Source organism: Thalassophryne amazonica, chromosome 4 (genome assembly GCF_902500255.1).
Source record: "Thalassophryne amazonica chromosome 4, fThaAma1.1, whole genome shotgun sequence".
NCBI lineage: Eukaryota > Metazoa > Chordata > Actinopteri > Batrachoidiformes > Batrachoididae > Thalassophryne > Thalassophryne amazonica.
Window position 1 is genome coordinate 30,788,007 of NC_047106.1, and position 18,903 is coordinate 30,806,909.

The 18,903-nt window shown below is 36.4% G+C and overlaps 1 protein-coding gene across 2 annotated transcripts; it reads left to right on the forward strand.

The window, feature by feature from the left end:
- The first annotated feature begins 3,904 nt into the window (after nucleotides 1-3,904).
- On the forward strand, nucleotides 3,905-11,888 carry shox2 (short stature homeobox 2). Of its 2 annotated transcripts, none has more exons than XM_034169330.1 (5): nucleotides 3,905-4,476; nucleotides 5,676-5,884; nucleotides 7,667-7,724; nucleotides 7,918-8,006; nucleotides 10,597-11,888. In XM_034169330.1, exons 1-5 carry the CDS (start codon nucleotides 4,221-4,223, stop codon nucleotides 10,888-10,890), a joined length of 906 nt encoding a protein of 301 aa, XP_034025221.1. In that variant the 5' UTR covers nucleotides 3,905-4,220; the 3' UTR covers nucleotides 10,891-11,888. The 2 variants fall into 2 exon arrangements, with proteins under 2 accessions (XP_034025221.1, XP_034025222.1); XM_034169331.1 differs by having other exon boundaries at nucleotides 10,633-11,888.
- Nucleotides 11,889-18,903: the final 7,015 nt, after the last annotated feature.

Sequence of the window (18,903 nt, forward strand, 5' to 3'; positions counted from 1 at the left end):
TTTGAAGAAAAAAAAAAGATTTTCTGAAGCCCTTAATGTTACATTTAGTGTTCCGAGTATTTCAGTGAATCGCTGACTGAAGCAACTGTTCTATTACATTTTTCTAGTGTTTTGAGACAATGAATGGTTTGTTTAGACTTTTCAAAACTGTTTTTGAATCGTTTTATTATTTAGTTTTTTCCAGTATTTTGAAACAGTTACTTGTTTTCTGAAGCTATTGTTTTATTGACTGTTTTAAATATTTGAAACTGATTAATTTTCTGAAGTAATTGCTCCATTTATTGTTTCACTGAATGAATTGTTCTATTGAACATTTGTAATGTAACTGTAACAATGACTGTTTCATGTCACATTTTGAAACAGTAGTATTTCATTTAGTGGTGTCAGTACATTGAAATTATTATGACATACATTTTTTAAGATTTCTGACATTTTGAAGAAATTAATATTGTCTGAACTGATTGTTTCATTTCATGTTTCAAGCATTCAAAACTGTGAATTATTTTCTGAAGCTAATGTTCTGCCAAATTTTACTTTTTCTTTTGTGAAAGAGATTGTTTCATTTTGTGTTTTTGGCATTTCAAAACAACCATTTTCTGAAGAATGTCTTGGTTGTTTCATTTCGTGTTTTGAGCATTTCAAAACAACCATTTTCTGAAGAATGTCTTTTGAAACAATTATTTTCTGAAGCAGTTGTTACAGTTAGTGTTTTGTGGATTTGGAGAGACTGAATATTTTTCTAAAGAAACTATTTCATTCAATGTTTTGAATGCTTTGGAATACTATCATCTTCTGAAGCGATTATTTATGTTAGTCTTTAAAATTGATCAAAACTATGACTCACTTTCTGAAGCAATTGCAATGTGTCTAATGTTTTGAAACAGTGATTGTTTCAAGTAGTATTTTAAGGCAATGATGTTTCATTTTGTGCTTTGAGGACTTTGAGATCATTTTCTTAATTTTTTTTTTTTTTTTTTAGTGTTCCTGATGTTTCAAAATAATCAATTATTTTATGAATCAGTTGTTTCATTTAGTGTTCCAAGCAGTTCTAAACTGTGAAATCACTTGCTTGAAGCAACTGTTTTGGTTTGTGTTTTAAATGTTTCAAAAGAGTACTTTTCTGAACCAAGTTTTTCATAGTGTGTTTTGAAACAGTCTTATTTCCTGGTGGAACTTTTATTTTTATTCAAACATTTTGGAATAGTAAATATTTTTTATGCAAATGTCAGTTTAGTTCAAAATTTCAAATGGTTTCATTTCTGCCATCACTGTGGATGGTATCTGGAGGGTTAACACCCCAGATTCATTTCTTTAGCTACGCCTGTGTATAACAAAACGACAGCAGCCACAACGCACAAAACCAGTGGTTGAAGAGTAACACACCTATTCAGCCTATATTAATGATTTAATCACACCAGCTGCTGTGACACATCAGAATATCTGTTATAAAGTAGCTTTATGGAAGACCTTTAGATGTACTTATATAGACACATTTATAAGCTTTAATGGTTGAGTCAACTGAACATTTGCAGGTCTGTGTCCATCCAAAAACCGCGAAGACTCATATTTCATATTGATCTAACAAAGAATGTATTTATATTACAAATAATGGAGTAAATTAGGTGAAAATGTGCCCCTTTTTGGATAGTAAAGTTTCACACAAAAATATAACACAATAATAATAATAATAATAATAATAATAATAGTAATTCGCACAGAAGACTATAAACGAACTGTTTTGCTGACAGTATGCAGTGAATGACTCAATAATATAGTACTAGCATGACCATAAATGAATAAATAAAAATAAAAGCCCACGTAGTGTGTTTTTCCACTGTAAATCCACACAGGACGCTTCTCATTATTGTGATTAGAAATTCATTCTGCTTTTAGATGCAGCAGTAATAATAGTAATTAATGCCTAAGGTTGAAGCTGAGACGTCGTTAATATTTAATTAGGAGAGCTGTTAGAGTCGTTGTGTGGAAACGGGGCTTTATATAGATTATGAATAAACACGCTTAATTCTGCATCGAATTCATCCCGGCGTTTTGAAAATCCCGCAGTGTCCTGTTTCTTGTGGCATCTCTGGGCCTCCTCCTCTAATTCTCACTTAATTGCCGTCTTCTCTCTCTCTCTCTCTCTCTCTCTCTCTCTCTCTCTCTCTCTCTCTCTCTCTCTCTCTCTCTGTCTGTCTCTGCGGCATTCGGTTACCTTCACCGCAAACATTGTTTATTTATTTTTGAAAGGGGAAAAAAAACATGTGAATGGGACGAAAGCAAGCAGAAAAACATTAATTAGTGAACCCAATGGCAAGGCAGCGCGCGAGAGGCGCCATAATTAAACGTTTAGCTGCTATTTAACTTTTAAAATGGTTTAAAGGCTCCGCTGAGAATTAATATTAACGGATATAGGTTCACTAATGTCGACAATTAAAAACACAAAACCACTGATTAGAAAAATAGAACAGAACTGGGATATCTTAGAAAATTGAATAATTTGTTCCATCTCCGGTTTGTTTGTCCAGTGGGGTAAACTATAGTATTATCATTATTTATTATTATTATTGCTATTATTATTATTATTATTATTATTAGTCGTAGTAGTATAGTAGTAATAGTAGTAGTATTGTATAATGTAGTCGTAATAATAATAAAATTAATAATAATAATACATTATGTGATTGCAGTCATTATTATTATTATTATTATTATTATTGTTGTTGTTGTTGTTAGTGCCCTCGTTGTTGATGATGACTTAATAATCAAAGCAAGCAGGAACAATTTTAGAAAAAACTTCTTAAAAATTATTATTATTATTATTATTATTATTATTATTATTATTATTATTATTATTGCCCTCGTTGTTGATGATGACTTAATAATCAAAGCAAGCAGGAACAATTTTATTTAAAAAAAACTTCTTAAAAAGTATTATTATTATTATCATTATTATTGCCCTCGTTGTTGATGATAGCTTAATAATCAAAGCAAGCAGGAACAATTTTATAAAAAAAAAAAAAAAAAAAAAAAAAAAAAAAACTTCTTAAAAATTATTATTATTATTATTATTATTATTATTATTATTATTATTGCCCTCGTTGTTGATGATGACTTAATAATCAAAGCAAGCAGGAACAATTTTATTTAAAAAAAACTTCTTAAATAGTATTATTATTATTATCATTATTATTGCCCTCGTTGTTGATGATAGCTTAATAATCAAAGCAAGCAGGAACAATTTTATAAAAAAAAAAAAAAAAAAAAAAAAAAAAAAAAACTTCTTAAAAATTATTATTATTAATATTTATTTATTTATTTATTTATTTATTTTATATGTTAGGCTTATAGATAAGTGTGCTCAGCTTTGGGGCTGAAATCAGATCTGTTCTCTGGCGCTCCGTAAAGCTCGCGACGCGAGCGGGCTCCTTCTTTTTCTTCTTGTCTCCGTATTGTCGCCATGTCTTATTTTGGCCAGATCACTGAGGAAGGATTCCTCATCCGTGTATCAATTTCAGATCTTTTTTTTTTATTTTTTTTTTTTAGCCACGCCTCTGCAAGGGGAAAAAGAGAGAGAGAGAGAGAGAGAGAGAGAGAGAGAGAGAGAGAGAGAGAGAGAGAGAGAGAGAGAGAGAGAGATGTATGACCATCTCCTGAGTGTTTAAAAAAACTAACTCAGGACAATAACAGCGAATGAGCGCTTAATTAAATTAATTAGTCCTTCTTGTCAATCTTGGATTAATGGCCAATAGCGACGGAGCTGCTTAATGCGTTTTTTGCTCTTCCTCTCTCTCTCTCTCTCTCTCAGTCAGTGTCAGAGTGTGTGTGAGTGTGTGTGTGTGTGGGGGGGGGGGCTCATCCCGGCATCCTGAGGGGAGGTAATTTGCGCGGATCAAGGGGGCAAGACGCCGCAAAGTATAAATAGTGTAACTTCAATCGAGGATCACCAGCAGGTTCTCGTCTGCGCGTCTCCAGGAGGAGCGACTGGCGCACAGCATCTACCTTCATATATGTTTTACCTTCTTCCAGAGTTGGCAGCAGCAGCATCAGCAGCAGCTCGTATCATTTTCAAGGGGGGGGTCGACTTTAAAAAAAATAAAAGAAAAACCAAACTGCAACCATTGGTGTCTTAAGCCGCCGTGGAGCAGCGGGAGAGTGCGCGAGAGAGTGAGTGTGATTTTTTTTTTTTTTTTTTTTTTTTTTTTTTTTTTAAGAGGAGAGTGATGGAAGAGCTCACCGCGTTCGTGTCTAAGTCTTTCGATCAGAAAGTGAAGGAGAAGAAGGAGGTAATAACCTACCGGGAGGTGTTGGAGACGGGCTCGGCGCGCGTAGGGAGCAGGGAGCCTTTATCGGCGGAGCAGGGGAGCCGGGAGGAGGCGGCCGTCGTCAGCCGGAACGTCGCGCTCTCACCGGGCAGGGAAACGGACATGCTCGGTCCGGAAAGAATACGAGACGCCGGGAGCCCCAAACTCATTGACGGTAGGACTGCGTTCCAAACGGTGTCAGCAAATATCTCATTCTATTTTTGTTTCCTTTAGTTCCTTTTTTTTCTTTTGCATTTTTTTCTTTTGGCTGCTCACAGATAAATCAGCAGATTCCAAGTGAATTTTACGCACGTCTGCTCGTATTTTCTACATTTTCTGCCCTGATTCTGCAGGACAGCACAAAGTTTCAGCAATTTTTGCAGCATCAGGAAAAAAGTGGGCCTAATCAATCGATAATAACTAAAAATGCCCCCTCTTGGAAATCAATAACAATTATTCGTAGCAATGAAGGTCACTGTGATATTCTCGATTATGCATTTAGCTCTCAAACGACTGGCTGTTTAATCACATGAATTCAATTATTCTTCATTTTGGCAATATTTGGAATAAGGAAGGCGTCACAAACACATAATGTTGCAATTAAATATACAGTAGCTAGTCGTGGACAGTCCAGAATAATGCGCACTTTGGTGTATTGCAGAAAATGCGATTGATATTAATCTGATTTGTACATATAAATATACAAGGGTGCAAACCGTTGGTTTAAAAAATCGATTTTTATGCAACTGGCAAGCAAAGTCAAGTAACTATGAATTCAAGGAAACATAAATGAATAATTTGAATTATACATGTAACTGTATTTTTAATCTAATTCCCGTGATGTTGCCATTCTTTTAAAAAATATTTTACAGGGTGCAGCAGCAGATGTTCGTGTGTTTTCTGCAGCCTTTTCGCTGCGCATAATGTTAAAAAATGTGACAACACGCACGACAAGTTATCTCAGAGTTGGTGTCATGTTAAAAAAACATGACATCTGTTCGTCGGACAAGGCGCGTAAAAAAGGGAGAACTGCGCGTATCAGCCATCCAACTGTGATGCATATTTATAAGCGCTTAATAATTAAAAACCTTTATGTACTGTACAAAACATCCGAGGCCTGATAGCCCTGTGATTTTTTTGAAAGGTGGGGGCATGTCTTTCTTTTTCCCTTTATTTGATAATCAAAGTTTAGTTCAATTACATATATAATCACGCATATAGCGCACACTTATTTTCTTTTTTTTCTTCTTCTTCTTTAATTTAGGGTGCGGATTGTTCACCGTTCTGTAAATTGCAGGAGTAATATTTAAATATCTATTATCATTATCATCATTATTATTATTTAAGTGACTCTGTGTTTGCTCTGTAACGCAGGCACCACAGATATGAAGGAGAGGAAAGACGATTCGAAGCCTTTAGAGGACGACACACAGACTAAAATCAAACAGAGGAGAAGTCGGACTAACTTCACATTAGAGCAACTTAACGAGCTGGAGCGGCTCTTTGACGAGACGCACTATCCGGACGCGTTCATGCGCGAAGAGCTGAGCCAGAGACTGGGACTGTCCGAGGCCCGAGTACAGGTATGAACAGCCCAATCACTCATCATCAATATTATTATTATTATTATTATTATTATTATTATTATTATTATTATTATTATTATTATTATTATTATTATTATTATTATAATAATGGTGAGTAAAAATGCTTTGTTCAATTTTGGTGCTTTTGCATGAGTTTATCATCTTCCAGTTTGCAGAGGACTGATTTTATGGAGATAGGTTTGTGTCAAAAATCAACATGCACAGATTGTGTGAGCTAAAGAGGGTTCATTCATTTTTCTCACACGCTTTGCTCATTTTACGTTAATCATCTAAATGAGGCTCTGCTTGTATCACGGGAGTTGTTTCAATGTTAATTGTCCAAATCCACGGAAACAAATATTTGCCTTCAGCTCGGTGTTGGTATATGTTACCAAGTCCTTGTTTGTCAGTGTCGTTTGTCATGGACCATCTGCGCAGAAACCCAGTACGGCTTCAGTCGGGGGGGAGCAGGAGGGGTGCTTGGGTCCTCTGTAACAGGAGCGGGGTGGTTTGGAGAGGGGTGGGAGTGGGGGACAATGAGCATATAGACATGTCTTCTCATCTGATTTATCAAAATCTGAAAATATCTTACTCCAGGCTCTTTTTATCCCATATGCTCTGGCTGACTGAGCATTTGTCTTTTGAATATGGCGGTTGTTCTCAGAGAGATCATAAAACAGGCCCAAAAGAGCCACATAACCAATGCAGGCAGCACCCCCCCCCCACCCCCCCCAAAAAAGGAAAAACGGTAAAGCCAGCTTTTCTCTCAGCCCAATCTGGAATCTCACCAGTACAGCGCATTGTGCCCGGGACAAGGCGCACAGCTCGAGGATTTGCATAAATTATGTATTATTTATACCCAAATCAAAATACTCTCTTTCACTCTGTCTCTGCCATTATATATTTTAATCCAAATACATGCAAGGACCACACATTTATTTTGTTTTTTTTTTCTATTAACATTACTTTGTTTTGTCTTTAATTCAGCCACAGTCAATAATTAGAAGTTATATGTGACCTGTAGCTGCACAAAAGAACTTCCAGTTCATGTCTATGTGGTCATAATTCAGGAACTAAAGCAATATAATATTCCTCCACTGTAATGTATTGCAGAATGATGTGAAGCTTCGTGGGATATATATATTTTTTGTCTTTGTGCGGAACATTTAAAGAACATGATCAGCACAGTGAACTCTTTCATCTGTGGTTCAAGATGTTTTTTTTTTTTTTTTTTATGAAACTGTCCATTATGGTTCTTTTTTTGTGTGAGTGTGCATGCGTGGGTGTATGTGTGTGTGTGTGTGTGTGTGTGAAGTGCATGTATTATTGCAGTGATTACACAAAACCACCAGGCATTTAGTCGTCTCACTTGCATGGATTTTCTGCAGATAAGGGTAATTAATTTCAGCGGTCATTTAATGATGGGTGGAAAAGACAGAAGAGAAAAGAGGGAAGATGGACTCAGATCGTCTTGCTCTGATGTCCCAAAGTCTAATAGCTGCTGTTATTTGATATCTGAGAATCCATTGACTAATCTACAGTAAGATGAAACCAACACTGACAAGGTTATTTATTATAGCCGAGTAATCTGCACATCTTAAAACAACAACAACTTTATACTCAAATCTACAATTTAAAATCTGGGGTTAGGCAGTGTCATTAATATTTCAGTGCTCTTCGGGGATATCCTTTTCTTTTTCTGCTGCTGTTGTCATTTTGAGAGGAATTACACAAGCAGCTGCCAATCAGTGGGTCTCTAATTAATTTCTGTCCCTGTAGGTTTGGTTTCAGAACAGAAGAGCCAAGTGCAGAAAACAGGAGAACCAGCTACATAAAGGTATTCTATTCTATTCTATTCTATTCTATTCTATTCTATTCTATTCTATTCTATTCTATTCTATTCTATTCTAGCATCCTTCATCTGTGTGTCCTATTTGAGTCTGTTTAGTATGAGTCACCAAAAGCATGACAGCAAAATTCTCACTTAATTCTTACTGCTTTTGAATTATAGGCTCTCATTTGTTTTGCAGGAGTCCTGATTGGAGCAGCGAATCAGTTTGAAGCATGCCGTGTCGCGCCATATGTCAACGTGGGGGCTTTACGGATGCCATTCCAACAGGCAAGTTACTTTGAAGCTTCTAGTCTTAAGCCAGATCAATCCCTGGATTGCTGTCTTGGCACATGGCTCTGTCCAAATGCTATGTGGAGACTTTGGGTTCAGCGTAGGGTGAAAGTCTTATTGCCATAGTGAGAAAATTAGATTGCAAAAGCAGCACACAGCCTGTATGTATTACAGTTCACTTCAATGGCTGTTTTACTGCAGCAAACAAATGTTGCAGTCGTCCTTCAGGGTGCAGGTAAGAGTGTTTAGCAAAGGCAGGAATTCAATGAATTCCATGAATTCAAACAGCAATAATAAATGATGCATTACATAATATTTTGTGCAGAAACATCTTGTGTTCTAAAGTTGTTTTGTGTTGTATCTGTGGTAGATAGTATGGACAAAAATGAAAATCTGAGTTCCATCTTTTTTTTATGGTGTTAAATTTGAAGTGATCCTCATTTTGAGAAATACTGTCTGGCTGACTTATATATAGCTAATTAAAAAATAACGTGTTCAATGTTGGGATGGTCAACTGCAAATTTAATTTGACTTTCCTCCCTTGCATTTGGCTTAAATGCAGACAGCATCAAGTAATTTTGCTCAGTGACACTTCAGTAGAGAGGTCTGAACAAGGAGAGGCCAGCTGAGAAAGGCTTCTTTGAATAGTTTGGTGCCGTACGATTTGTGTCGAAAAGTATGAAACTAAATTTGCTGCAGTTTGAATGACATAAAATGAAAATGAAAACATATTGTGAAACTTCAGTAAAATTAACTGCATCCTTTTAGTAGTGGAACGTGAATGCCAGTCGTGTTATTCCATGTGTTGCAAACATTATATTGAAATTACTGCTACTAGTGTACTTGGCTGTTGAATTTGTAATGTAATATCTTTGCTGTTGCAATACTGAACATTTGTTGTTCATCTGTTTTACTCGTGTTCCACTGTTTGCACTTGCAAAAGATTACTGTGAAGATGGAAATAAGTTGAGTTATACAGCTGTTGCATTTCTGGTCAAGTGACCTGTCAATCTGAAAGTTGTTGGCCAATACGGTTGCAGTGCAGGTAAGACATTGTTGCACAAGAGGTTTGTGTCAAAGCTGGAATTGAAACTTACAGCAGTACATTCAAAAGAATTGGCTGTGCAAATTAAACAACTAAATGGGGTGTAACAACTCAGTCAATCAATGATTTGGTTCAATGCCGGTGCCAATGATTAAATGCATCATGGAATTTAAAATTTTAGTTTGGATTTCAGTATTTATTACGCTAGTACTTTAGCTTTGTCTGAAATAACCTCTTATTAATAAGTGCTTTTTGTATGTCAAAAGTGTTGGTCTAAAAACACACAAAATACACTATAGTGACATCAAAGGTTTCAATGGCAGAAAAAAGAAACAAAAAACAAAATCCATCATTTTTACAGACTGTGAGCATAGAGTACATTATGTTTGATACCGGATACACCTGTCAGTTATGGTGCAAAATGTCCTAAATCTTAATTTACTACTCACCATAGAGTAAACTGTTTATGAATAGTTAATGAATGATGAGGGCAGTAATTTCAAGTATGGCTTTTAATAACAAGGAAATGTAATAATGATAATGATAATAAAACGAAAGTAAAGACTCAGGTGCAAGTGTACTTCAGACAATGCTAAACTTGTATAAAATTCACTTTAATTTAAAAGAGCCCCCTGGTTATTAATTGATAGCAATATTTAGTAATCTAGACCGCTGTGAAGGCGGTTTGGGTGAAGATCTGGAATATAATTGTCAAAGAAATCTATAGACTTCTTGAAAAGAAAAAAAAAACTGTTCTGATTGTTAATTGACTGTAATGTTGATTAATATTATTTCATCACTAAGGCTGGTGCAAACGGCACAAAAGTTGAACTAGGACAAGACAAAAATTTGAACTAATAAAAACAATTATTATCATTACTGTGAGTTTTAATTTAGAAGTATTACATGATTTTGAATTTATAGATTATTTAAATTGGTGAACTAAATATTTATTTAAAAAGAGAAGTACAGGAAATATATGAGTGTAGAATTGAAATTTGATAAACACTATTTTGATCAACTCTATAATTTTCTTTAAAAAAAACTAACTCCTCATAGTTAATTTATTATTATCTATTAATATCTTTAAAGTTTGAGTCACACTTTAAGAGGTACACAAACTAAAGTAAGATATAAATGTCTATGGCTGCAGATATTTGAGCTTTCATTTGGAAAAAGTAGTCTAATTATTAATTGATAATTATTAAAATTGGCACAAGAAGCTGGGTCTCTTATAAAATGAACACATGTAATGATTGATTGATTGGTAAAACACAAAATAAACAAAACAGTTGAAGTTTATTTGTTGAACTTTCTGTTTTTTTTTCTAATTTTGTGTTTTGTTTTGTTTTTTGTTTTTTTGCCACATACATTTTGACACCAAATTAATCCCATATATATGTGCGGTCCAAAGGGCGCCACTGGGCGCAACTGAACCACATGAGTGACATTAGGGGAAACAACAACAACAACAACAAAAGCCTGCAAAGTTAACGCGTGTTTTTCCCCCTTCTCTCCCCACCCGTGCGTCCTGTCCCGTAGGATAGTCATTGCAACGTGCCACCCTTCTCCTTTCAGGTGCAGGCGCAGCTGCAGCTGGACAGCGCCGTGGCTCACGCGCAGCACCACCTGCACTCACACCTGGCAGCGCACGCGCCCTACATGATGTTCCCCACGCCGCCCTTCGGGTTGCCCCTGGCGACCCTGGCGGCTGATTCCGCTTCTGCCGCGTCGGTCGTGGCCGCCGCCGCCGCCGCAAAGAACACCAGCAAGAACTCCAGCATCGCCGACCTGAGACTGAAGGCCAAAAAACACACGGCCGCGCTGGGACTGTGACGGCGGGACATTAGGACCGAGAGACACTGACACCCAAGGACACAGCCAGAAGGACGATATTTATGATTTGGTTTTTTTTTTTTTTTTAATGAAGGACTATCACTATAAAACATATAGGCTATTTATGAGATAAAGAAAACACAGCCGACACAGAGGTCATTTTTGGATGCCCAAAAAAAGTGGCACGGAGAACGTTCCATGGCAACGGACAGCAAAGACTTCAGGTTCTATCATCTGCGCTGCCACGTGGAGCACGAGGACGCATCTTGGACCGTGTGTCAAACAAGGCGAACCATTTAATATTATTTCATTTCGAACCTTTGTAGAGGCTGGCCTCGTTATATGTTTAAAAAGAAATTCTCTGTTAGAGGACAGAGCGGGAATATGTTGACAAAATGTGACTAAAAGAAGGCAATATTGGAAGTATTTCTCTTCTGTTTTCTTGTCAAGAAATTCAGAATAACCCAGCAGTGTTTGCATGAGTACCTGGCTCCCTGAAGAAAGGGGAACAGATCACTCTGCCACTTGAATGTTTGCCCTTGTTTGACCCCAACGACATATCAGATATGTGAGATTATATTCGGCTGAACTTTTGGGTCTGGACAATATTTACAAGCTGTACTCATCTATGTCCCTAACGGTGAACAAATAACAACAGGACTGTATGAGAGTCGGTACGAGCACGTGTAAAATATGTTTATACACAAGAAACATGCATTATTTTTATTATTTAGTGTCTTTATGAATGCCTTGTGGGGAATTTGTTTATTTTCTTTTTTCCCCCCTTTATTTACGTGTATTAAAATCATGTGTTTTCTGTATGTAATTTTGATGTTTTTATAGTGAAAAGTGAACTTATACCTGGAGGCACAGGTTTCCAAAAAAGACAAGAAAATTCATCAAGATATTTTTCTTTTTTTCCATCACTCGTGAACCGTGAATCCACCTAAAGAAACATGTTTTTTTTCCCTATAATAAATTAACAAATGTTTCTTTATCGAGTTTTTACATTATTTGATCAAGTGAAGAACATTATTATTATTATTATTATTATTATTATTATTGGTAAACCCGGGCTGTATTATTATTTTTTTATTTTTTAAATAATTCATGCCAGCAGCTTTCGGTCTTTTGATAACGTCACAGTTGTGACAGGACAGTTTATTGGGGGAACATGGCAGAACTATACATTATTCATTGTTTGGTTATGGATTTTTTAAGGAGCAGAACTGCCATAATTTCCAGTACAAGCTGCAAAAATCAGGCAGATATGGGAATAAAAAGGTGGCCTCAGATGCGCAAAAGTTAAATTTTGGCATAACACCAATAGATAGTTCTTTAATTAAAAAAGTGTTATAAATAATTTAAGGCAAGTTCATTATTGTAACCTTTGAACTTTATAATGGGATAACTTAAAGGAAATATAATAATTCCGTTATGGAGAAAAAAACGTATTAGGCACATTTAATGTACCTAAAACTTTTTTTTTAAGAAAAGCTGCTAAATATCTAATATTCATAAATAATTATTAGCAAGATACGTGACCACTTTGATAATTTAAAATACGGGTTTTGTTTCATTTGATAAAACAGCAAAATTAATCAGATTTTGAGGATTTATTTTTTGATTGATAATGGCAAACTGCCTTTGTGTTGTCATGGGCTGAGCAGTACACTGACAAATAATCTATTTTTTCTCTTTTTTTCTCACGATTGAGTCATTTCCTTAATAAAGTGGGAGGGGGCGCTTTATTTATTTATTTATTTTACTCCAACTTGGACATTTCACACTTAATCTTCTGTTGACCAGTGGTTAAAAAATGTAGGCTTATTTTTTTATTTATTATTAATTTTTTTTTTTTACAGTATTGTAAATGTGTAAATTGTATAAACTGACATCCCGTGAATTGCAAAACAGCAATACAGCAAAAAATTTAATATAAACGACTGTGAATAATTGTGAAATGCTTTATAACTGAAAATGTAACAGAAGTTTGTCTTGGAAAGGTTTTAGAAAATTATATCAGCGTCACTTGACTTCCAGTTTTTGCACCCGGATCCATTTCCTGCAATCTTAACCGGCCTTTATTGAACATTTAATAAACACCTGACACGGAAGAATCCAGCTCACATTGCATTTCCAATATTTCCACAGAAAACACGATGTCTTTAGCGATTAATTAATACTCATCTCACAGTCTGCGCTACAGTCTCCAGTGTTTGTATATCTTGCCGTTTGGGGCAGGATTTAGACGCCAAAACTATTGAATTATTGATTGTCGCCAGTAATGGAGGAGACGGAATCTGCAGAGGCGGGGACGCGCACTGATGGATCGGCACAGCGGCTCGGGGGCGCGCCCGCCCGGTGACGCGCTCAGGCAGAGTGTGGACTTTAAAATCAGAGCGATTAAACCGTGTATTATTATTTTACAATTACTTATATACTCGAATGTATAGAAATGCCGATCAAAGGAATAACATCTTTGGAATGATGGTGATTTAGTAAGTGCTATATGACGTTGTGATGTGACTTTTTTCAGAGGGGCATTTAAAGTGTAATAGTGAGCGAATTTAATGTGTGGGGAGATAAAATAGATTTTTTTTTTCTACTTCTTAAAACTTTTTTTGTTTGTCAAACATTATTTCATGCCCTAAGAAGGTTATCTTGGTTATATATATTGGGCTGATATTTTCACCAAATTATATTTGTTTGCCTGTGAGCAGGATATCTCAAAAAGAGATGAATGGATTTTTAAAAAAATGCATGGAGGGATTAGATTTGAAAGCTGATTCGTGTCCAAATGTGAGTCTAGACTTCTTTTTTAGAAATGTTTTCTCTGGGTGTGGACACAAAATATATTTTTAAAGGTTTAATCCGGGATTCACATTTGGATGCACATGAAATCTAGTCAGCTTTTCATTTACCCAATACTACCTCTGCACTAAATTTAATTCAAATCAAGTTATTTGGCAGATTCATGTCCAAATGTGGATCTATGTATGTTTTTTTTGTTATATTGTTTGGCATTGGCTCATGCCATACATCTTTGGATATGCACTGTGTGCGCATATATATATATATATATATATATATATATATATATATATATATATATATATATATATATATATATATATATATATATATATATATATATATATATATATATATATATACATACACACACACACACACACACACACACACACACACACACACACACACACACACACACACACACACACACACACACAGTTTTTTGTTTTTTGTTTTTTTTTACAAAATCTCCTGACATAAAAGTGAAATCAGAGCGTGATTGGCTTTGATAGAGTTATGAACCCTGCACGTGATCAAGAGTTTTGACTCCCTAATCCAAAAAGTACACCAAAACCCAAAAACATTAATTTTAAGATGCAAGTTTCTCATCCTACAGATTTATATATCAGAGTCAAGTATAGTGGCTCATAGCGTCTTGTGCTAGCTTTACTGATGCTATAGCTAGCAAAGCTAAATAAACCCTGGACGCTACACAGCCAACCCGCCAATGTTAAATTAACACAAAGTTTTATCTCTTTTCAGTGTTAAATTAACACTTTTCCGGTCTGACCTTTACCAAATTAACCATATCAGTGTACACACACAGACATTTATTCATTTTAATTTAATACTAGTGATTTTGTTGTGTACTTAGACACTGGCTGTGATATGAGGGATTACTGTCCAACACAGTCTTGCTATATTAGATTGTGATACATCATGAAATGTAGTGACGGGGCAGTCTAACCCTAACCATAACCCTAATGCCCCTACCAGCCTACTCTCCTGGCAGTTTGTGATCTATTAGATCATGATATCCTCACAAAAGTCTGCTACACTCCATGAGGGTATCACAATCTAATAGATTAGATCACTTTACGTGATGCCATCACAAAGTGCCTTGATACTATGTTTTGTTTTCTGACAGTTCTCGACTCTATGCTTGGGGTTTGACCATATCACTTGGGCTGTATGGCTCAAAAGGTGCTAGTAAGCTCTAAAAAATTCATGGGATATTAACCATCTGCTACATTGTTTATATTTGGTGTACTTTTCTGGAGAGTTTAGAATGAGGCAAATCTGGCAAACAATTGCATCTATATGTCTCCTTTGCATCTTGGTAATCTATAGGGCATCCATTGCGGTTCCATCCATCTATTCCAAAGGCTATAGTGCCATTCACTGGTAGGTGCATTGAATAACAACTGTTTATGAACGGGATCCAAGACATTCATGGTGGTTTGTATGTCAGTATGGGAAGTGTTTAAATTCCTGGAGACCTTTTTAGGAGACAGGTGTCCAAATCCCAGAAGCAGAAACCAGTTTTAAACATCTCTCACTCGTTCATCTGTTTACATGACGACAGTCTGAAGTCCCAACTCCTGCGTGGACTCATGGCTCTGTGGACTGGAGGTGTGACGCTGGAGTGGAGGGCCTCCGCTCTGAGAGGCCCAGGAGACAACGAGACGGGGACACACAAGTGTTTCTCATGATTAGACATGGAGACGACCAGCGTTCATGCTCTCCTCTCAACACACTCTTATGACACACACCCCCTCAGCGCCAGCCGGGAGCCAGCCAGCCTCCCTCGCTCCTCTCCTCTGTCTCCCCCCTCTCAGAGTTCCTTTCCTTGTGGCTCACTCTGTCCTCGTCTCCTGTAGGTTTTCACTTTGCACTCGCCGATCTCTAAGTTCTTTTCTCTGTATCTCCATGGTGATGCATTATTGTGGAGTGCAAGTGAGATGCAGGAAATCAGATTGGGTCAGAAAAAGGCCGGACAGCATGAAAATAAATATCACATCGCTGTCATCGTGGTCGTCATCACCACAACAGCACTCCACAGCAGCCAATCCTTCATGTCAGCGGTTACTATATTTACACAATACAACACAAATACACTACTGTCTCATTTAACAGAAGATATGACAAACCAGATCAATACTGACTGACTGGGACTCATGTCATGAAGGTTTACAGCCAACTTCACTGTAACCTGTTAAAGTCAACAGTCTTATCAAAAGTATATATATATATATATATATATATATATATATATATATATATATATATATATATATATATATATATATATATATGTGTGTGTGTGTGTGTGTGTGTGTGTGTGTGTAAAATTTTGGTGATGATTGTTGTCAAGATAAATTTTCTAGTGCTGGGACTTTATTTATTTATTAGCATTTTGATCAATTGTTGAAAAACATTTTCAGCCAACAGTCCCAAAACATTGTGGAATTATCAATATTAATGAAAGGAAGAGCCCTTCAAAAACTTATTTTTTTGTGTTGATCAAGAGTCCAATGTGGATTATTTGTTTGCCTTTTAAATGTTAAAGAACTGTGCCTTCTTTGGTCAGTTTCTTAAAATGTTTTCAGCTGATCACCACAAAAGTTGGTGGTATTTTTAACCATATCAGAAGCAAGAATCCATTACATTTTGATGCTGATCCAGACTGAGCCTGAATATTATTTTTTCTTTTCCATCAATGGATGAGACTTTTGCTGTTAAGTTGTATTTGGAATATCTTCAACAATTTCTTTAAACCCATTCAGCCGTTCATCTGGTGGAATTTTCCGCAATATCAAAAACAAGAACACACTAAATTTTGATGTTGATCCAGTTGGATTCTGGATAATTTATTTTCTTTTACATCAGTAGATGGGGCATTTCTTAATTCTTGGAGCATTTTGAAAAGTTCTTCAAAACGGTTCAGCCAATCACCACAGAATTTGGTAGAAATATCAGTTGTATCAAAAGCAAGAATCCATTACACTTTAATGTTGATCCAGGTGCATTCTGGCTAAGTTCTTTTTCTTTTACATCAATGGATGAAGATTTTCTTCTTTTGTTTGGAACAAATTGATACATTTCTGAAAAATGGTGTTCACCACAAAATTTGGTGGAATTATCAGCAGAATCAAAAGGAAGAAGCCAGTAAATTTTGGTGTTGAAGAAACTCCAGATGTGGATACTGGATCATTTCATAATGTTATTGCAGAACAGAGGACAGAGGATTTTGTTGGTTTGTCATTTGTCAATTACTTTCTCCATGTCTGATCATGAGGGAGCCTGTCAGTTATGCTACTGTGTAAATATCTTAACAAAAAATACACAAAAGCAAAGATGCTGAAAAATAATTAAACACGTAAAAACAAAACACAAATTCATCCTCAGGGCAGATAACAAGTAGAATATCCTGTTCACGAATTCCATACCTATTCATTACTTTCCTTAATAAATTAGTTATTTAATAAAATAAACATAAATGTTTTGCGGCATTTCCTTTTTTGAAAATAAAGATTTAGAAAATTGAAGTGTCTTTTCCTGATCTGTCTGATGCAGAATGAAACATCCAAAAATCACATACAAACACCACTGTGCTTAAGACTTTTGCACAGTACTGCATCCCAAGGTAGCTGGTCGACAAATGAAATTTTGTGCAGTTGTGCTACAGTGATTTATGTATTTGTATACTGGGGCAACATTAACGAAGTAGCTGTATGAACAGGATTAAACACATTTAATATTGTTGCTAATCTCAAGGCAAAATATTCCAGGATTGTTGGGCCTTGGCGGAGGTGCGCGCTCTATGTATCGATGCTTGTGCGGGTGAGAATTTTATCGAGAAAGCTTTTTTCCTCTTTTCCTTTCTTCTCTCCGAGGGCTTGTCTTTGTTACATGTTGGGAGCGTTCAAAGAGCAGGTCGCCCAAAGCGCAGCGCCAAAGACAACAGCCATCAGTAGCTTCGCCAGATAAAAGACCAACTTCAAAGGCATCAAATGGAGCGAAAGTGAAAAAGAAACCTGCTGCAAACTCACTCCAGTAGCACTCAGGCTGGCAATTAGGACGCCATATCACTGGCTGTTATCACAATGCACGTGGCGTCTAGGCCCGGGCGGCTAACCGCAGCACTTGGAGTGGGTTGCATTCAGCGGAGAATTACAGTGTTCATAGAGCTCGACACTAACACTGTATTTAATTTCACTGTAGGATGAAAAGTGGGTGTTCACACAAATCTGACCCCTGCTTTGACCAGAGAGGCTTAACGGTGGTGATTACAGATGGAGAAAAACAGCGGTCTCTACCTCCAGCTCTTTCTATTCAACAGCAAAACAAAACAGAGGTCAGAACAAAACAAGAAGTCTAATTGTTTCACTCTTTCCTGTTTAGGTGCCTCAGGCCAATCTACGCATTTCTATGTACTGGGTGCGTTTTATTTGTTATTAATTCATTTCCACTTGCAGCTGGTTTGCAGATTAAGGAAATAACATAATGCATAACTCTGTGGCCCACGTAGAAGACATAACAAGAGCGTAAGCGTGGAGACGTATGGACTGTAGCAGCACTGAGAATGTGTTGTGACATTGTGGAGTGAACGCATGAGAACATTTTAACCTCTGAGAACAGGGTTGTGTTTTGCCTCAGTCTGTTTGTCTCACTGTTTGCGGGAATATCTTAAAAGATTTTTTTTTTCAAAATTAAATTGGGTGACAGTATTATGGAAATACAACAATACTACAATATTACTGAGAAAAACAACCTATTGGATTTCGGTGATGATTCAGATGCGGAGGCAGAAGTGATTCTATTACATTTAATCTACGTCTAAGATCTCACCCGGGCGCTGTAGAGAATCTTGTGGACGGGTGGCCCAGGCCAGTCTCATGGGGTTTTTTTTTTCATGATGAAATGCGTCACATTTTTGTAGGGATGGGTATTGAAAACTGGTTCCCATTAAGAATCGATAAGAAATTATTCGATTCCTTTATCGGTTCTTCATTTCACATTACGCCAGAGCTAGCTTGTGGTCAGAGATAGGTTATCTTGAAAGGTGCTATATAAATAAACGTACATACGTACTACACTAACTTAATTCGCAAAATAGCTTTTCAGCTAACTTTGAAAACCATTATCGGACCTCCACTAAATTTGGTTCCACTACCTTAAAGTCAGCTAACATTT

What these genes read in the sequence shown, in the direction of transcription:
- shox2 (XM_034169330.1), top strand. Translation starts at nt 4,221, where the DNA reads ATGGAAGAGCTCACCGCGTTCGTGTCTAAGTCTTTCGATCAGAAAGTG. An exon ending in GAGCCCCAAACTCATTGACG is followed by an intron (nt 4,477 to 5,675) that starts GTAGGACTGCGT and finishes TCTGTAACGCAG; the next exon opens with GCACCACAGATATGAAGGAG. An exon ending in TACGGATGCCATTCCAACAG is followed by an intron (nt 8,007 to 10,596) that starts GCAAGTTACTTT and finishes CCTGTCCCGTAG; the next exon opens with GATAGTCATTGCAACGTGCC.